The sequence below is a fragment of the Sarcophilus harrisii genome, chromosome 2 (genome assembly GCF_902635505.1).
Source record: "Sarcophilus harrisii chromosome 2, mSarHar1.11, whole genome shotgun sequence".
Taxonomy (NCBI): Eukaryota; Metazoa; Chordata; class Mammalia; order Dasyuromorphia; family Dasyuridae; genus Sarcophilus; species Sarcophilus harrisii.
The window spans coordinates 446,656,806-446,677,735 of NC_045427.1; the positions used below are offsets into that span (position 1 = coordinate 446,656,806).

Below are 20,930 nucleotides of genomic sequence, written 5' to 3' on the forward strand. Positions count from 1 at the left end.
CACCTAGTCTGAACTTTGAAGGAAAAAAATATATTTCAAAAAATAAAAAAAATTATCAAAATTCTATTAAATGCTGAATTGTATTATACAAACTGTTGTGTTACAGGTGTTCAGAGTTAAATTCCTTTTACTTTGAATGTCTTCCTCAGATGCTTATGATTGACATTTTTATGACAATTTTCTTTCTTTTTTTTTTGCTGAGGCAATTGGGGTTAAGTGGCTTGCCCAGGGTCACACAGCTAGAAGTGTTAAATGTCTGAGACCATATTTGAACTCAGGTCCTCCTGACTTCAGAGCTAGTGTTCTATCTATTGCGCCACCTATCTGCCCCACAATCTTCTTTCTAATCATTTTAAGCCTATCTTCTTTTCCTTCTATCTTGTGCTGTAATTGTAAATGTCACTGCCCCCATTCCCCAAAAAAATGATTGTTAAGAAATAACCAGTAAGGAAATTAAAATGTCAAAACTTCACATGAATAAATATTGTCTTTGGTAACATACAGACTCAGTTTCTCCTGTTATATACCTCATCAGATTGATCAGTAAGGCCTACTTAATGTAGGGGAAAAATGCTGATTTGGGGGTGAAATATTTAGTGTTTAATCTCTCCTACTAGATTGTAAATGCCTTGAGCCCAAGGATTGTTGCCATTTTTCATCTTTGTACATTCAGCATCTGACACATAACTAGTGGCTTCATATGTGTGGTAAACTGAAACAAATTTAATCCAATTCTTTCCATATTTATTGAGGAATCTGTGGGTGTAAGACACAAAGTACTAGCTAAGAAAATAAAAACAAAAAATGAAATGGCCCTATGTTCAATGAATTCACATTTATAGGATAGATATAAAAGAGACGCAAGTAAATAAATATGAAGTAAAATTTAAGTCATTTCAAGGAGGAAAGAATGCTAATGGGGGTGATCAGTAAAAGCCTCAGGTAGGAGTTGGCAGCTGAGCATGAGATTAATATTTGTATTAGATTGCTTTAGTGTTGTTCTGAAAAAAAAGCACATCTAAAGTCCCAAATCAGGAAGTAGACATTTGATTTTTTTGGCAAATTGGCACTAAGTATTTAACATATGACTCTTAAATTTATATTACCAGACTGTGAAAAATTTGATCCAAAACTCTGAAAGTAAAATTATGATATGATAGAAAAAAGCTTTATGCAGCTTAATCACATGTTAATACTTTCAAACAATTGAGTTTTTCTTAAAACTAATTTTATTTTTATTAGCACTATAATCAAGCAGTGAATCTTTTGCTAGGAGATTTAAAATCCAAATATATTAATTCCATATTGGTTTATTAAAATTGAAAGGATCCTGGTAAGGAAGGTTAAGTGGAAAAATAAAAAGGAAAGGATAAAGAGGAATCTCCTTAGAAATGAATTTATCAAAAAGGAAAAAAAACCAATTAAAATCTATATGCTCTTACTTTCTACCAGAACCGACATTAAAACAATCCTCTCCCCTCAAAAAAAAAAAAAAAAATCATTGTTTTTATTTTTAATAAAATCCTGAAAAGTAATTTAAAAGACCAAAAAAGCCAAAGACTATATTCTGAGAAATGCTGAGTATCTGTATACTTTAGAAAAGAAGGATCTGAGAAGCTGGGTAGGAATAAATGACAGTCGATCAAACCTAAAAAGATACTTTCAGAAAAATCATTGTCATTAAAAAACGTTGCTAAAGGAGACTTATTTTGGCTGTACCTCTCCTGCCACTTACAGGAAGAAAGCTGAATCAACTTTACCAAGTTTTCCATTTTTGCTACACAGTGTTTGAGACTCCTTGGCAGTCAGTGAGCTGGACAGGAATAAGTCTAATTAGTATTCTGAACCTTACAGAAAGAGTCCTTTCTTCTGACTAGATTGGATTTCCTCATCTATAAAATGTTATTGGACCGGATGATATCCTTGATCCCTGCCAGCTTTTCCTGACAGCCTTAGGTGACAATCTAGCTAGGCAGGGGACAGCCTGCTGCGCTGCTCACAGAAAGATCCCTTTGCTTTCCTTGATATATGGATGATTTGGCAAGTAAAATCTCTTTTCTTTTTCCAGGCCTACTCTGTATATGATGAAGAGATCGGCTACTGCCAGGGCCAGTCGTTCCTTGCTGCTGTTTTGCTTCTGCATGTAGGTGACCATGGGTTTCTCCACGCCAACACATATCCCCTCCATTCACAACAATTGGTAACATACCGATTATCTGATAGGTCTAAGAGGAGATGCAGAGATAACTAAGCCTCCTGACCTTGTAGAGCTTGCATCTAACTGGAGGGAGAAAATAGATGCAGTGAGGTGGCTCAGTGGATAGAGTGTCAGGCCTAGAATCAGGAAGGTCTGAGTTCAGATCCTGCCTCAGCTACTTACCAGCTGTGTGAGTCTGAGCAAGTCACTTTACTTTGCTTAGCCTCCATTTCTTCTTTTGTAAAGTGGAGATAATAATAGCATCTTCCTCTTAGGTTGTTGTCAAAATAAAATGTGATGTTGATTGTAAAGTACTTAGCCCAGTGCCTAACATACAGTAAATGCTTTATAAAATTAGCTATTATTATACTCAAATATACAGAAATTAGACAATTATCTGTAATGAAAAATATGGTATGACAAAAGCACAACAAAGGCATAGAGTACCTTGCAAAGGTAAGTCATTTCTGACTGGGAAGATAAGGGAAGACTTCCTGCAAGAAGCACTTTTTGATCTGGGGCTTGAAAGGTAAAAGAGGATTTCAAAAGGCATAGATCTATAAGGGTTGGGATATTCTAGACATTGAAGGAAAACTGAGAACATAGGAAAGGGCTTGATGTGTACATGACAACGAAGCCAATCGGATTTAACTACATGAGAGGGAGTAGTGTTAGATGAAGCTGAAAATGGAGAGAGGTGTCTGATTTCATAGGGCCTTGAATGTCTGGGTGAGTTTATCAGAGTGTACCTATATAAATATTAGTCTAATTTTGTATTTGCATGTGCTTTTATCTCAAATTTGGCAAAAGTGAATGGTATCTGTTTCACACCACTGTCAGTAAAGTTCTTCATGAAGCTTACATGATCATTTCTAGAGGAACTTTGAAAGCACTAAAAAGGTAAGGCAGCCAGGAAATCTGTTTGAACTTTAAGAATGAAAATCTTTGACATATTTTAAAAAGAAAAAAATAGTTGTAGGAAATTATAAGGATGTAAAATTTAGAACAAGAAGGAATCTTAGAGCTCATACAATGTAACTTCATCATTTTACAAAAGAGGTAATTGAGCCTGAAAGAAAGGAGTGACTTCACACAAATAAAGTCAGACTTAAATAATTAGAAAAATATTAAGTGCTCTTGGATAGGCCGAGCAAATATAATAAAGATGACAATACTCCCTAAATTAATCTATTTATTTGGTGCGATACCAATCAGAGTTCCAAGAAAATATTTTAATGATCTAGAAAAAATAGCAAAATTCATATGAAATAATAAAAGGTCGAGAATCTCAAGGGAATTAATGAAAAAAAAAATCAAATGAAGGTGGCCTAGCTGTACCTGATCTAAAACTATATTATAAAGTAGCAGTCACCAAAACCATTTGGTATTGGCTAAGAAATAGATTAGTTGATCAGTGGAAAAGGTTAGGTTCACAAGACAGAATAGTCAACTATAGCAATCTAGTGTTTGACAAACCCAAAGATCCTAACTTTTGGGATAAGAATTCATTATTTGATAAAAACTACTAGGACAACTGGAAATTAGTATAGCAGAAATTAGGCATGGACCCACACTTAACACCGTATACCAAGATAAGATCAAAATGTGTCCATGATTTAGGCATAAAGAACGAGATTATAAATAAAGTAGAGAAATATAGGATAGTTTATCTCTCAGACCTGTGGAGGAGGAAGAAATTTGTGACCAAAGATGAACTAAAGACCATTATTGAACACAAAATAGAAAATTTTGATTACATCAAATTAAAGAGCTTTTGTACAAAACAAAACTAATGCAAACAAAATTAGAAGGGAAGCAACAAACTGGGAAAACATCTTCACAGTTAAAGGTTCTGATAAAGGCACCATTTCCAAAATATATAGAGAATTGACTCTAATAAGAATTCAAGCCATTCTCCAATTGCTAAATGGTCAAAGGATATGAACAGACAATTTTCAGATGATGAAATTGAAACTATTACCATTCATGTGAAAGAGTGTTCCAAATCACTATTGATCAGAGAAATGCAAATTAAGACAACTCTGAGATACCACTACACACCTGTCAGATTGGCTAAGATGACAGGAAAAAATGATGATGAATGTTGGAGGGGATGCGGGAAAACTGGGACACTGATGCATTCATTGTTGGTGGAATTATGAACGAATCCAACCATTCTGGAGTGCAATCTGGAATTATGCCCAAAAAGTTATCAAACTGTGCATACCCTTTGATCCAGCAGTGTTGCTACTGGGCTTATATCCCAAAGAGATACTAAAGAAGGGCAAGGGACCTGTATGTGCCAAAATGTTTGTGGCAGCCCTGTTTGTAGTAGCTAGAAACTGGAAAATGAATGGATGCCCTTCAATTGGAGAATGGTTGGGTAAATTGTGGTATATGAATGTTATGGAATATTATTGTTCTGCAAGAAATGACCAGCAGGATGAATACAGAGACCTTGGAGAGACCTACATGAACTGATGCTAAGTGAAATGAGCAGAACCAAGAGATCATTATATACCTCAACAACGATACTGTATGAAGATGTAATCTGATGGAAGTGGATTTCTTTGACAAAGAGACCTAATTCAGTTTCAATTGATCAATGATGGACAGAAGCAGCTACACCCAAAGAAAGAACACTGGGAAATGAATGTAAACTGTGGGGAGGAGAAAGGAGTGACTTGTATAAGATTACACAGTTAAAAAGGTACAAGAGCCAGGATTCAAATTTGGTTCATCCTGACTCCCAGTCAGCTTTACGTTTCTTATCCAATTTTAGGATTTTCACAAGATTATTTTGATTAATTTGTTCTTAGCATTGGGCCTCATAATTTTCTTTTCTAAAATAAGAGGTATGATAATCATGGTCCTTTTATGAAACAGGAGGACAATTAGCTCCCTAACCATAATTCATGGGTTTTAATTATTGAAATCTCTGTGGGAGGATGCTGGTGCTTGCTATAGTGGCTGTATGGATGCTGTCAGCCCTCTTGCAGTGTCATCACTTAAAATAGTGCCAAGTCTTACTTCTGAGTTTTATTGAGGCAGCATATATCACATTCCTCTGCCTTTGGAATTCTTGCCTTTTAAAATGTAACTCACATCCAGCCTCTTCAGAAACCTTCTCTCTTCTTCATTTTGTTCCTCTATAATAAAACAGCTAGCATTTATATAGCGCTTACTGTGTCCTCATTTGATTCTCACAATGCACTTAGCATGTGATATTGTGTGTTTCATATTGACTCCCTGAAGTTAGGACGTTTGTCTTATCTAAATTTTAAACCTCCTTCCATTCACTCCAAGAACAGTGCATGCAGTTAATTAATAATATTTATGGAATGGTCAGCAATTCAAATAGGAGTGTCATATTAGGTCAATCATCTCTCTCCAACCCTACCTAAGAAGCAGTGTACCACAGAAAGAGCACTAGACTTAAAGTGTAGAGATTTGGATTCAAGTTTCTCCTTTGTCACTTTCTGTGTAAAAATGTCCAAGTCATTTGTACTCTAATCCTTAGTTATCTGCTATTAAAAAAAAAAACAAAAAAAACATCCATTTCCTCAGTCTGCCTCCTAGAATTGTTTGGGGGGGGTTTTATGTGTTTTGTAAAATATGAAGAACCATATTGTTATTAGTATCATTAGACTTTGTGTAACAATGTAGGCCTTTTATAAAGGATAAATATGCCCTCTAAATATACCCTTCATACAATAACCCAGTAGATGTCTTTTAGCTATTACTTTACTTAACCCTCTTTCCAATGATTTCCACACTTATCTTCTGCTATAGCCCTTTTTTGAGAGATTGCTACTGTGAGAATATATTTGTAAATGTAAAATTTCCAGATCTTTATAAACAAAAACAATCAGATACTTTGCCAGGTTGATAGCCAAGTATTTTTCCATCTCATTCTGGGGTATATACTTAAATGTTGCCATTTATGAATAAAAGTGAACTAAGATTTTTTGTAGGAGTTTAATTACAGTATAATTGTCATTCATTAATAAGACAGTTTCTGGCTATTTGTATCTTTTCTGGTCAGTTGAGATGAGTTAATATTTTTGACAGTAAATTACAGTGGTTTTTATATACTTGATGTTATGATGGATACCTCAGCATAAAAAAAAAAAAAAAAACACCAGATCAGGAATCAAAGAGACTGAGGTTCTGATTCCAAATTTGCTATTCTTTTATGTTGTTTAGTTCATTAAATCTCTATAGAATATACCTTAAGCCAGTGGTTCTCAAAGTATGGTCTAGAGAATCCTGGGGATCTCTGAAACCCTTTTAGAGGGTCTACAAATTCAAAAATAGTTTTTATTTCCAATATGGTAAATGTCTATAAATATAATCCAGATAAATAGAAATGCTTTGGAGAAATCCTCAATAATTTTTAATAGGATAAAAATACTGAAAACAAAAGTTTGAGAACCACTGCCTTAAGCAATACCTATTCTCTGGATCTCAGTTCCCCTTCCATAAAATGAAGAGAAATGAACAGAAAAACAAATAGAATGGACAAAATAATGCTAACTCTTCACAGCATTGGGGTTTAACATTGCCTCTTTGGCTTGAGGAAATGATATTCAAGTTTAAAGAAGAGATCATGATATAGATGTTTTCTCTTCAGATCATGATATAGGAAATGTAATTACAGATTTCTGGTTTTGTCTGCCATCCAGATGGGTCCAGGGAGCTTTGAGCTTAATATATTGAAGAGAAACTGCTGCAAAATCTCTTTTCTTGTTTGTTTTGTTTTTCTTTAATAGATGCCTGAGGAACAAGCTTTCAGTGTTCTAGTCAAAATCATGTTTGACTATGGACTCAGGGAACTTTTCAAGCAAAACTTTGAAGATTTGCACTGCAAGTTTTACCAGTTGGAGCGCCTCATGCAGGTATAAGATCAAATTGTATTTAAGAAATTATAATATTACTGTCTTTTTCCATGGGCGGACTATGTTCACAATATAATATTCATTTTGAAAGCAGTTATATTAACAGTCCACAACAAATCCAAAGAAGAGCAACCGGGATCTGGGAGGGCCTGGAGCCCATACCACTGAGATATTATGCAGCCCTATGAGAGAATGAATGAATAGGAAAACTGCTTGAACTTGAGAACAGAAGTAGAAACAACAATTGGAAGTTACTGAAAGGCATGATATAAGGCTCACTATAAGAAAAACTTCTAGATAATTAAAGATGTCAAATAATTAAATAATCTGCATTTTTTTAAGCCAGTGCCTCATCTGTAAATGTTTTCTATCAGGGGATAATCACTTTTTTTATGAAATAAATTAAGAGTTGGACTAAATGACCTCTAGGGTTCAATTTTGGCAGGGAAAGAGTCCTAATAAGACTTAATTTTTTTCATATATTTCCATCTGGAGGGTTTTTTTCTTTTGATAGTGTTGATAATTTTTATGGTTGGTTTGTTGGGGTTTTTTGGGTTTTTTTGCAGTTAATAGTACAAAAATTTATAAGTTATGACCCTGATGTATGTGAATTGTTTCTATTTTCATAAACATCTCAAAAGTTAAATGATGTTCAACGGACTTGATCCCAACAAAATCAGTAAAGAGATGATGTCCACAAAGATGTTTGTTTTTTTCTGTTTATGATTTTTATACAAGAAATAAAGTCATCTTTTCCAAATATATTTTAACCTAGTAGAGAAAATTAATTTTTCAAGTTTTTCTCACCATTTGGGAGGGGCTAGTTCATAAACTGAATAATTAAAGAGAATTGGTTTGTTCCAGTTGAATTCCAGATGCTATATTTTCTTCTCAATGACTGCTCTTGTTTTCTTGAAGGGGGGAAAAAGAGAGAAAGAACTCACATAAGTATATGACTTTATTTATTGTCTTCTTCCTGGTAGATTTAAGAGCCTTCAAAGGATGAGTCAACAATTACATTTATGCAAAAAATTAATTAGTTTGCTTTTTCAGGAATACATTCCCGACCTATACAACCATTTCCTGGATATAAGCCTTGAAGCACATATGTATGCTTCCCAGTGGTTTCTTACACTCTTCACTGCGAAATTTCCTCTCTATATGGTCTTCCATATAATTGACTTGCTATTGTGTGAGGTATGTATCAGTGACCACATAACTTTGCCAGTGTTTTATGGTCTTTCCACCATTTCAAAAATAACATGCTCCCCTGCTTTCTAACTGTTATTCAGACCTTGTAAATTGAGGCATATTATATAAATCCCCTATGCCAAACATTCCCATTTTGCAAGTACCCTGAAAAAAATATCACTTTATTACTATGAGCTCTACTCTGCTTATCTGTAAAATGAAGGGATTGAACTAGTTGACACCTTCCAATTCAAATATTCTATAATTGTGTGACGTGTCCAGGATCACCAAGTTAGCATATACAGAACTAACATTATTAAACCTACTTAATCCCCCTCTAAATCTAATGAGCCTCCCTCCTCACCTATCTGCTAGTGTCACATGCAATGTGCTGTATTAGGTCTCACATTGAAAAAGGCTGTGGGACAAGTGGAGATGAATAAAGTGTGCTTGAAATAAATAATAAGGGAGATAAAAAATTTATAATATCATAGGAATTGGAGCTGAAAGAGACTTTAGATAACATTTTGTCTAACTCCCTCACTTTGCAGATGATAAAACTAAAGGCTCAGGGAAGGAAAGACAGTGAGTGGATAGTCACTGGGCATTTAAATGTTTACCATGTGCCAGGCCCTGTGTTAAGTGCTAGGGATATAAAAAAGGGCAAAACTAGTCCATGCTTCAAGGAGCTTACACCACCCTTTGGCTCCAAATCCTTTAAGCATTGGGGATACAGAGAAAGGCAAAAACAAAGTGAACTCTTAAAAAGCACACAGTTGAATAGAGGAGACAGACTGTAGACTATTATGTATAAAAAATATATAGGATAAATTGGAAATAATCACAGATAGAAGGCACTAGCTTCCCCAGGGTGATCAGGAAATTCCTCAGAAGATGGGATTTTAAGTGGCACCTAAAGGAAGGCAAGGAAGCCAGGGATAGAGAAAAGGCGGGAAAGTGTTCCAGATATAGGGAAAAGCCAAAGAAAAGGCATAAACTTGGTGCATAAAGTGTTGTGCACAGGGAACAGAAAGAATATCACGGGATCATAGAATATGTAGTAGTGAGTAAATCATAAAGGGCATGTTTGTGAGGAACTCTAAAGCTAAACAAGATTTCATATTTGGTCATTGAGGTAATGGGGAACTAGTCAATAAACATTTATTAAGCACCTACTGTTTGTGCCAGGTATTGTGCTGAGTAGTGAGAGCACAAGGGCAAAAGACAGCCCAAGGGCAAAAGACAGCCCATGCCTTTGAAGATCTCTTAAATGAATTGGGGGGAAACACAGCACCTAAAAAGCTGGGGGGTGGAAATACCCAGTACAGAGTCTTGTAGAAGACCTGTAGTTGTGAAGAATGACAAGATATCTATACTGGGCCCCTTCATTAAATGGAGAATCTGGAAAGATCTCCAGTATCTACCCTTCCCCTTTCCTGTCAGAGGGAGGAAGGTTTCTCAGGGCCAGGAAGGCATGAGAAGTGAGTTTCCAAATTGATTCCATCTTACTGACAAAGGAATCCCTAGAGATAGTGACAAAAACCAGGCATACCAGCTGGGTGGAAGATGACGGGACCCACTAGAGATTATTGAGCAGGTGAGTCACATGAGCTAGGCACAGAAGGGGCTTCCCAGAGAATGGGCTGCACCCTGGGAGCAGGGGGACCAACTAGCAGGCTCCCACATTGTGCAGGTGTGAGGTAACAAAGGCCTTTGCCATATTGGTAGTCTATGAGACGTAAGAAGGAGACATAGTTAAGAGAGGTTTCAACAGATTTGATATTTGGAACAAGTGTGAGTCAAGTTGTGGAGGATGACACCTAGGTTATAAGCATGAGTGAGAGTATTTAAGAAGGGAGGGTTTAGAGTTCTCTTTTGGATATTTTGAATTTAAGATTCAATTTAACATGTCCAATATTGAAAAGGGTAATACAAGATTGGAGGTAATGTGAGAGTTTAGAACTAAATAAATCAATCTGACAATCCCTGACATAGAGATTATAATTTAATCCTTGGGAGCTAAGGATATCACCAAAAGCAATAGTATAGTGGGAGAAGAGAAGAAAAGATCATTGTATTTGATCATTAAGAGATCATTGGTAACGTTGGAAAGAGCAGGTTTAATTGAATGATGAGGCTGGAAGCCTGACTTTTAAGGAATTAGAATCAAATGGGCAGAGAACGAGATAAATAGGTAGCAGGGGAAAGAGGCTTGTAGATGACTTTCTCAAGGAGTTTGGGCATGAAAAGGAGACATAGAACAATGATGAGCACTGGGATGCTGATAATAGGATGGATGGTGGGATGTAAGTGCATTTTTAGACAGGGAAGCAGCCTATATAGGTAGAGATAGAGGTGTGTTTAGGAAAAAGTCAGTAGAAACAGAGATTAAAGATTAATGACAGAATGGAGATGATAGAAAAAACACCTGGAAATTACAAAATGTAATGGAATCAAGACTAAATGTAGAGAGGTTTGCTTTGACAAGAAGTGCATGATGAAGGAAAAAATAGTGAGGGAAAATATCTGAGTGTTATGGGGTGAGAAGGAAGAAAGGGGGAGCTCTAGGCTAATGGTGTCAATTTTCCCCAAGATCACATAGAAAAAGCCAAAATTCAAATCCAAGTTCTCAGGCTGCCAAGTCTAATGCTTCTTTCCACTCCGGTACACTAACTTCTACTTTGTACTCTGCTAGATCCGTGAGGAAGACAAAGAAAATGAAACTTATTTCTTATCAGCAAGGAGTTTACAATTCAGTGTGTGAAGCGGTAGAAATTGACATAGTCATAAATAAATGAAATGTAAATTAGAATGTATAAATATAAAGAGGATTATGAAGTCTTGTGAGTTTAGATGAGGGAGAAGTCCTGTCTAGATAGGGTATATGGGGAGGAAGAATCAGTAAAAGTTTCATGGAGTAGCCTTTTAGAATATAGGTAGGTAATCAGCAAAGTGAAGAAAATTGCAGGTGTTCTTGGTATAGAACAAAGCAAACCCATAATAGGGTGGAGTAACTGAACGTGGGAGTCATGAAAAATTTGGCAATAGTAAAAGGTTTTTATGAATGTTCTATGTCTTACAGGATCAGATATTCTGCCAAAATTTAATTCTTATTTTTTTTCATTTTAAAAAATTTAATAATAGTAGCATGCATAGTTTTCAACATTTATCCTTTCAAAATCTTGTATTCCAATTTTTTCTCCCTCCTTCCCCCACCCCCTTCCTCTAGACAGTAAGTAATCCAATTTAAGTTAAATATGTGCAATTCTTCTATATGTGTTTCCGCATTTTCAAGATTTAATTCTTTATGTAAAAATAAATAAGCAACCCATTTCATTAGTTTGCAAATTTGCTTTCATCTTAAATGACAAAATTCCACATATACCAAAGAAGTGTTTTAAAGCAAATTTCTTGATGATTTATCATTGAATGTTTGATTTGTATACATATTTTATATAACTGTCTACCCAGGGTCACATAAAAATTTCTCAGGCAAAAAGGAGGTATGAATGAGAAAAGTTTAAGAATTGCTGCTATAGAGATAATTGCAAGCAGAAGCAAAGGAATTTTCTGGTTTTTCTGGTTCAGTGATCCCTTTTGCAGTCAGACAGGGAATGGAACAAAGCCATTCAGGTAGACAGGAAAGGAGAGGTAGATAGATGTAGGAAAGAGGATAATAATAAGAAAGGAGAAGAAAAGAGAAAGAGTTATCCATATATATGTTTTAAAGTGGATCTAATTGGAAGGCAGCTTACTATTTTAGAATGACCAGTGAACTTGTAATGAAAAGATCTGAATTTCAATCCCAGTTTGGTGCTTCTTGGGCGAGTCATTTCCCCCTTCTTGATCTTAGTTTACTTTATTGGAAAATATACAGATCCTCCTACAAATGTGAATTACTTTCCCTTTCTGAGGCTCTGTTTGCTGCTCTGTAATATCAAGATGATATTCACTTGAAAGACTTAGGAGAACAAGACTATAGAAACTGGCAAAGGTTATAGAAATGTCAATTTTATATACATATGTAAAAACACTTTTACTTCCCTGATTTTTTAATATATTATTTTCATATCATAGTCTTGTCCAAATAATCAGTCCTCATTAATAAGCTGTCCTTTGTGGTAAAACATCATATGACACCAACCATCACAATAAATTCTGGTTATTACAATTAGACGCCAAAAAGTTGCTTCATATTTCCTGGAAGACAGTACATTAAAAACCTCTTCCACTGAGCCCTTATTCCCATTAGCTCCACAGAAGAGAACAAGGAATACTGGGTAAGAGAGATACCTCATTACTTTTCAATATGAGTTCTTCACAGGTACAATGAGTTGCCAGAAGGTAGTAGTTTTCCAAGTCTTGAAGGTCTTACAGCAGAGGGTAGCTGGCCACTTGTCAGTAATGTTATAAAGGGGATTCCTCTTTAGGTGTAGGTTGGATCCTAGAGAACCTCAGAGAACTCTTCTAGCTCAAAGATGCTATGTTTGCAGTTCATAGGGATAAGAAAGGATACATGGGTTGTTTGGATAGTGGCCTCATTTGTGACACTCATTGCCAACAGAGCATTAAAGTTTTTGCAGTATATCAGTAAGTTTTGATGTGCTTCACAAGATAACAAATAAGAGTCTCTAAAATTTTTATTTTTGCTCATGTGGTTCCATTTAGGAAATCATACGAGAGACATACTTTTTCAGGAAAATATGAGATTACAACAGTTCAGATGGATTGTCAGCACAAAGTATTCATCCTATCCTTTCCCCAAAGATTCTGTTCTTTGGTTAAATTAATGATTCCTAGAATTTAGAGATGGAAAAAACATTAAAGATCACTTTTCCAAACAAAATTAAGTTTTTATGAAGTAAATATGATAACCAGACTCAAATACTAAAATTGTTCATTTTATCCTTCTTCTTTAGGGAATAAGTGTTATTTTTAATGTTGCCCTTGGTTTATTAAAGGTAAGACTTTCTGTCAAATTTTTATTTTATCCATGTTCTGTATAGTTTATAGCAATTAGTCTTATCTTAAAGCAAAGTTTTAACAGCTACCTTTCGCTATTATGTCAGTGTAGCTTTTCCATGTTGATGCTCTAAATAGAAAAATGAATTTCTAATAAACACTTAAAGAAGCCTTTTTTGATAGACCTTTATTAAGTAAAATACTAAGTGTAAACCTTTATTCTTGGCACTGGAAAAATATGAGATTTGTCTTTTAAACTTTATCCTACAGTAGAGAGATATGAATGATAATTATGTTATTTGTTAGGTATAAAACCAAGTGCATTTTGATAAGAGGAGGCAAGGAAGATGGAGTTTGGGTGGCATCAGTAGCCAAGAGGTTTCATGGAGGAAGTAGCATTTGAGTTAAGCTTTGAGGGATGGGTAGAAATTTAATAGCCAAGGAAAGGAGGACATTCCAGGATTAGGTAATGATTACTCAAGCAAAGACTAAGAAAGGGGAAAACACTAAGTAGTCACTGTTTTTAGGTTTATTCAAATGTTGCTTGTACATTTTCATGCAAATTTTTTTTTTCTGTGTCTGCATCTATTTTCTTGCCTTCTTTTTGAAGACTTCCAAGGATGACCTGCTGCTGACAGATTTTGAAGGCGCTTTGAAGTTCTTTCGAGTTCAGCTTCCTAAGCGATATCGCTCTGAAGAAAATGCAAAAAAACTAATGGAGTTAGCTTGCAATATGAAGGTAAATAGTAATTAATATATTTTAAGTTTTCCTTTCCCTTTTCTGTGCTAGGTTTCACTTTCATGTCTTGGCAGAAGTCTGTCAATCTTCCAAGGAATAACATTGTTGATGACCATATAATAATGGTGTCATAGTATTTAGAGTTGCAAAAGATCCTGAGAGTTTGTCTTATTCAACACCATCTTTTTTTTTTTTTTTAACAGTTGAGAAAACTAAAACCCAGTGTTTCTTACTTTCCCAAAGTCATATAAATAGCAAAATCAAGAAGTCCTCTATTCATCTCTTATAAGCATTGTGTAACATTTGAATGTTTTTCAGATTGCTTTCGTGTTCTTAACTTAATTCAGTTTTCATGACATCTCTGTGCAGAAAATTACTATACCCATTTTGCAGATATGGCATAGAGGGGTTCCATTTCCAGCTTCATCAAACATTTATTGAGCTCCTATTCTGGGCCACATTCTGTGCTAACTGTTGGGAAGATGCCAATGGAAAATGAAAATGTTTCCTTACCTCGAGGAGCTTAAAATCTTGTATAAGAAGAATAAGAGAAGTGTGTCGGTAATATAATAAAAAATAGATGTATAACAGAAATAGTACAAACGAATTGTTTATGAGAGTTTATAGATAAGGAGAAGGCCAAGCAGCATGACTTAAAATGCTCTCTTTTTCTACCTCTCTAAAAGGAATTTTAAAAAGGAGAGAGAAATCAATGGAATTGCACTTTTGAATGGAATTAGCCACTTTTGAATACCATGAATTTAAAACCCTGTAATTGTCTTAGTTTGGGTTGTCTACATCACTAGTGTGGGATTTGGATTTAATTCGTGCTAAGCAAGCTTGAGTGGGACATATAGGTTAGTTAGACTTGCATTAGGGCAAATAAGTAGTTGAAGATACATGATTTAGAAGTACTTATTGCTTTGAAAGACTTATTGTATGGATGGGGAAAATGTCAGGTGAACTTTGTTTTAGTTTGCACCTTTCATTGAGACAGCATCAAACGTTAGTATTCTCTGTGAAACTGACCTTTATTATGAAAACTAAACAAATGTGATTAGTAAATATTTATTCAGCATCTTCTAAGAGGGAAATAATATGCCTCACACTAGGGTTATACAGACTCAAAAAAAGGAAACATTCCCTGCCCTTAAAAAGTTAGAGATACAACATGAATATTAGTATGGCATCAGGAAAATGGAGGAAAAGGGGTCAGGGAGGAGACAGCATCTGAACTAAGCCTTAAAGATGAAGATGAAGTATCTGCTAAACATGGGGAACAGCTCATCCAAATGCATAGAGAAAGGCAAGGTTGGAGATCTAAGACAGGTTGTCTGGAACATACATTTAATTAATGGGGAGTTCTATGAAATAAGAATGGAAAGGGAAGTAGGAGCCAAATTGTGAAAATCTTAAAATGCCAGATTGAGGGTTTTATATTTTCTCTTAAACAGTGAGGAGCCATTGAAGTATTTTGAGCATGGGAATGAGTTGTATAGAGGATTCTTTGGAGAAAGGAAAAAATGGAAGAAGGAAAACCAGTTAGGAGATTGTCACAATAGTTCTGGTGGCAGTGAGGGCTCTAGCTACTGTGGTAGCCATGGGATAGACAAGAAAGGATATGACAGATTTTGGGGAAAGATCATTGCCAACTTACTGGATGAGGTGAGGAATATGAAGGAAGAAGAGTTGAGGATGACTCTGAGATTATTAATCTGAGTGACTGAAAAGGTGGCAATACTATTAGCAGGGAGAAGAAGAATTCCATCTTAGATATGTTGAATTTAAAATATTAACACTCAGGAGACAGTGTCAACAGGTAGCTTACAATGCAGGCGGAGTTCAGGAGAAATTTAAGCTGGATCTATATATATTTAGAGAAACAAAGTGGACCTAGGACACAAAACCCTGTGAGACCAAACAGCCTTGCTACGGGAAAAGGAACCTGAGAATAAAAAGTCAGGCAGATGGGAGGAAAGTAAGAGCAGGGAAATCAATTCAGCCAGGAAATTGAATGAAATTTCATGTAAAAAAAAAACAGATCTTTAGATTTTTAGGTACGTGGTATTATACGTGGTATAGTGGATTAAACACTAATCTTAGAGTCAAAAAGATTTCTTTCTGCCACTACCTCCTACAAGCCATTTCCCTAATGAGAATCTTCTAAAATGGAAATGAAAGATGAAAGCACATTCAGAGTGCTTTGGTGAAGGCAATACAAAAATGTAAAATATTCTTTATTTGTTAATTGTGATTACAGGACATTTTATTAGCTACATTTAATACCAAAAAAATTTAGGATAATTTTGGCAGTTATGTGGTTGTTTATTAGATTGATTCCAACAACCTGGCCCCACAAGTCAGTTGTTCCTCAATAGGAAAATGTGGATCACGTCATTCCTATCCTGGATAGATTATTCTCAAATGATTGAAATTGTATTGATAGACTTCTTATAAAGTGCTAGAAGTTATCATCATAATTATTATTATTTAATAATAGCTATAATTTACATAGTGTTTTATGGTTTCAAAGCTCTTTAGGTGCATTTTCTTATGTGATTCTTACAACAAATATGTGCATTAGGCACAGTTCTGGTGCTTTACTTGCCTGTGGCAGAATAATTGTGTTTAATTTCCAAGAATGATGTATTTAGTGGTTAGTCAGAAATATCAAATGACCTTTAATTTCTTGAATAAAGTCCAGATTCTTCACCTAACATTTTTCAAATCCTAAAGTATTAATCTAAGTGTATGTTATAACTATTTAAAAGTCAAGGAAGAACCTGATTGCTTTCGAGACCTAGACAATCAAGACAAAGAGAACCTAATGGTAATATCTGGATTTGTAGTCAGATTTAAATACCAACACTACTCCTTTATTGTCAAGGTCATTTTGTAGAAGCATTACATTCTTGGTGTTATGGATCACTTCTCTGATCCCTCCAAGCTCTAATCTGTACTCCTTTGAACAGCATAAGCAGAAACAAGAAGACTAGAAACTAAGGGGCACATGGAAGTATAGCAAGCCACCCGATTTGGCTGGAGGCCAGGTATAAATAAAAAGGATTTTGAGAGAAAAAAAAGATTTAAAATTGGGGTCAACTATTTAACCTTTAGTAGTTAATGGAGTTATTAAAGTTTTCTAAGTGACCATTTGTCATATTTGACCTCGTGGCTCAGGTTAAAGCAAGAAACCTGTGTTCAAGAATTTAGAGGAAATTTGGTATTCTGGAGACTTATACAAAATGTTATTATTCTGTGGCATAGCAAGCAGACAAAAAATAAATTACCCACACTATATAGCAATACAAGAAAGATTATGCAACACACACGAATCCAGGATTGCTCTTGTGAGGAAGGGAGAGACTTGGTGGGATCTGATACATGGAACGCAGTGTCAGCAGGGAAGTTTTATACCATAAAGATGGGCTTGTTTGAGAACAGGTTAAGAGAAGAAAGGGTATTCCTTCTCAGACCAAGAAGTGATGGGAAAAAAATTCTTTGGGTCATTTATTAATAGCAGGCTGAGGTAGGGTAATTTACAATATAGGACCAGAAATTGAGTGAGGACTTCAGTTGGTAATCCCCTAGGGAGCCCTGATCATTTACATGTTTGATAAAGGGTCAGGCTGAATCAGGACAGTGAACATCCACAGGCTGTTTGTCATTGTTGATATACTTATGGTCATTGAGACCTCTTAATCTAAGTGATTTCATATTGAAAGTCTTGAAACAATATATTTCAAGAAATCTTAGTTATCACAGCATACCAAACTTGGAAATTAAATACAATATCTATTTTGCCACAAGTAAACAAGATGGTAACATTTAAGAGTCTTACAAAATTCATTCTTCATGAAAAGTTTATAAAATATAATAGTATAAGTATTATTAGTTCCTTTTAACAGAAAAGGAAATGGAATCTTAGAATGATTATGTCATATGTCCAGAGTCAAATACATGGTAAATTTTGGAGTCAGGTTTTGAATTCAAGTTTCCTGACCCCAAGTCTTACTCTTTCTCCAGTAGCAATCTGACTAATCCCGGCTTTATTTTTCCCTTCTGAATGTGAAGAGGGTATTTGATAGGACAGTTTTCCTGAGTCACACTTGAAAAAAACTAACAAGAGGGGTAAGCAAAGAGGAAGTCTGGGGCAAAGACATTTTGGCTGGCTGGCTGCCAAAATCCTAACTGGGTCTTGGGCCTACCACCCCTCTTTTTGTGGTTAGAATGGTGTATGTCATTCTTTTGGTCTAAGCTATAAATCATCTATTGTAAGGAATCTTTTTTTTTCTTTTTATGTATATGTACTTTTGAACAGAAAAGAGCCTGGTGTCAGATTTAATCATGTGTGAGTGAGTGATCAGTATTTCAGCTTCTCACAGAAGGAAGCAGTCTTTCTTGTGCAAATGGTCATTTAGCACCTGTTCCATGCAGGGCAATAGAAATTAGACATGATTCCAGCCCTTAAAAGAGCTTCTTCATTGATAAGTTCTGTGAGGATCAGAAACACTAGGATCCAACAAAGGCTTTACAAACCAGCACAAAGTGCACAGGAGAGTACGGGGGTGGGGGGAAGGGCTTTCTAAAGAGACAAGTTAGCCAAGTACATGAGAGTGTTCCAGAATCCATGCTCTTGGGACTTTTCCACTGATCTTTAGGAGCTTTAGAACATACTTCATTTTATCTTTCCAGCAAGCAACTGTCTCATCTTCTGAGGAAGCCCCTCTCCCTTAGAAACAATTCCATTTGGTGCTTACATTCCTTCCCAGCAGCACCTTCAGTCTGATGGTCCTCTCATTCTGACTGTCAGTACTGCCACTTCTTTACTGTGAATGTAAACACTTCACTGAACTTCTCTGGGCCTCAGTTAACTCATCTTTAAAATAAAGGCATTGGTGACTGATCTTTAAGCTCTCTTCTAAGCTTAAAAATCTGTTATGGGCCAGTACTCTGAAACAAGGATTCTTATAAGGTGTTAAGTTGGTGGAATTGATAGAGACAATGGTTATCTAGTTTAGCATGGTTCAGTATGATTGATTTAATCTTACAACAAATAATGGTTTCCTAGTGATATAATGATTGGTTTACACTCAGTGTAGAGCATATAAGCTGGGACACAGAGCCAAACTCAGAAGAGCCAGAGAAGAGAAGCAGACTGGAGGCAGGAGCTCAAGCTCTCAGAGCCAAGGAGAGACAGATTCATTTCCATCTTCATCAGCCTTATGGTAGCTGGCCTGTCCTCCTGCATTTTCTCCACTGAAACCAAGTTCCCTCTAAAGGCCAGGAGAAAGCCAGCTGAGCAGGCCAATCTGCAGTTCACCAGCTACCATCAAAAATCCTTCCAGGAACACAAGTGTAGTATAGTGGAAAAATCCCTCAAGTCAGGAAAAACCCAGTTTTCAGATTCCAGCTGTGGTGTTTATTAGCTTGGTGAACAGGAGCAAAACATTTGACTTCTCTGAGCCCTAGTTTTATCTGTAAAATGGAAATCATGCTTTTAATGTCTGTCTCACATCTTTGTTGATGAAGTTAAAATAAGGTAATGTATATAAATCATTCGATAAACATCAAAAGTGCTGTAGAAATTTTAGCTTTATTATTAGCTTGACCTTAGTTTTCCCTTAAATCCACTCCCCTCCTCACACTACTAATCTTCCTCCAGAGCATTATTGCTCTTTATCTTCATTATTCTACAGAGGATGCTTTTACTTTGGTGGTGGTGATTTCATTTCAGTCATGTTCAACTCTTTGCCCTTTCCTTCTGCAGTTCATTTTATAGATGAGGAAACTGAGGCAAAAAGGGTTATTAAGTGACTTGTCCATGGTTCCACAGCTAGTAAGTATCTGAAACCAGATTTTAACTCAAGAAGACAAGTCTTCCTGAATCTAGTCCTGAAATTCTCTCCACTCTGTCTCCTACTTCTCCTGTGCTTTTACTAAGGCAATCCCAACTCATGTTTGCTTTCTTGGTTATCGTGTCATGTTGAAAGTAGGCCATTCACTTTCCAGGATTAGATAGAAATGTGGGGAGGAAAAGGGAAGGAAAAAAATAAGAGTATAATAAAAGCATTTATAAAGCACTTTAAAGGTTTGAGATTTACAAAGCCCTTTTCAAATAATATCTCATGTCATCTCCCAAAAGCACTGAGGCAAGTACTGTTGTTTTTATTTTACAGATAAGAAAACTGAAACAAATAGACTGGTTAATTTGTTAAGGGTCCCATAGCTAATAAGTGTTTGATATTGGATTTGCATTTGGGTTCTTCCTGGCTGCAAGTCCAATGCTCTTTGGACTTTACTCTTTGGATTCTCTTCCATCCTTATTCATTCACAAGGCATAATTGAACCCCATGCTATCCTTTCCCAGAATCCTCTCCATTTAACATCAGTCTCCAGGTGACTGTCAGCAAGATGACCATTTTAGGAATCTGATTTCTAAAATTCAAAAGGTAATTTAAAGAGGAAAAATGAAAAATAAATTTTTAGAATTTGCTATTTATACCTAACCCCCTCATCCATATATTTACTTTGACTGTTTAGTTCACTGGAATCATACTGTTATGGTAAAGAACTATTAACTTTTTTCCAGACCCCCTGGACTGACTCAGAGTCTAAGATCTGCTGGCCAGCAGAACAAGTGTGGTCTTAGCTTTAGTATAGAGGAGCCTGACAAGTCATATTCTGCAATTTCCTTAATTAGTAAAATAATGGGGAGAAAGAAAAGATGTAACTATTTTGAGAAATGTCTCCTTTTTTTAATGACTTATGGCTAGTGTTCTCTTTAGAAGTATAATTAGGAAATGTGTGAAAAGTTGAGTGACTTTTTATGTAGTATTGACAATGAGAAATTTTCACTAACTTAAGTTAGATGGGGCTTAAAAAACAGTGCTGTTTCATGGGTCCTGAGGTATTAGAATCTAGATAGGACCAGTGGTAGTAG

The 20,930-nt window shown here is 35.6% G+C and overlaps 1 protein-coding gene across 7 annotated transcripts in view; it reads left to right on the top strand.

Annotated features, from left to right (window-relative positions):
* Positions 1 to 20,930, top strand: part of RABGAP1 (RAB GTPase activating protein 1) — a 198,137-nt gene that overhangs the window by 156,989 nt on the left and 20,218 nt on the right. For 6 of the 7 annotated variants that reach the window (XM_031954259.1, XM_031954261.1, XM_031954262.1 and 3 more), the window contains 5 exons: positions 2,069 to 2,143; positions 6,970 to 7,095; positions 8,149 to 8,292; positions 13,206 to 13,247; positions 13,859 to 13,987. In XM_031954259.1, the coding sequence (XP_031810119.1) occupies positions 2,069 to 2,143; positions 6,970 to 7,095; positions 8,149 to 8,292; positions 13,206 to 13,247; positions 13,859 to 13,987 (516 nt within the window). Of the gene's footprint in view, positions 1 to 2,068; positions 2,144 to 6,969; positions 7,096 to 8,148; positions 8,293 to 8,334; positions 10,230 to 13,205; positions 13,248 to 13,858; positions 13,988 to 20,930 lie in introns of those variants that run through there. The other variant, XM_031954265.1, reaches the window with a different exon arrangement.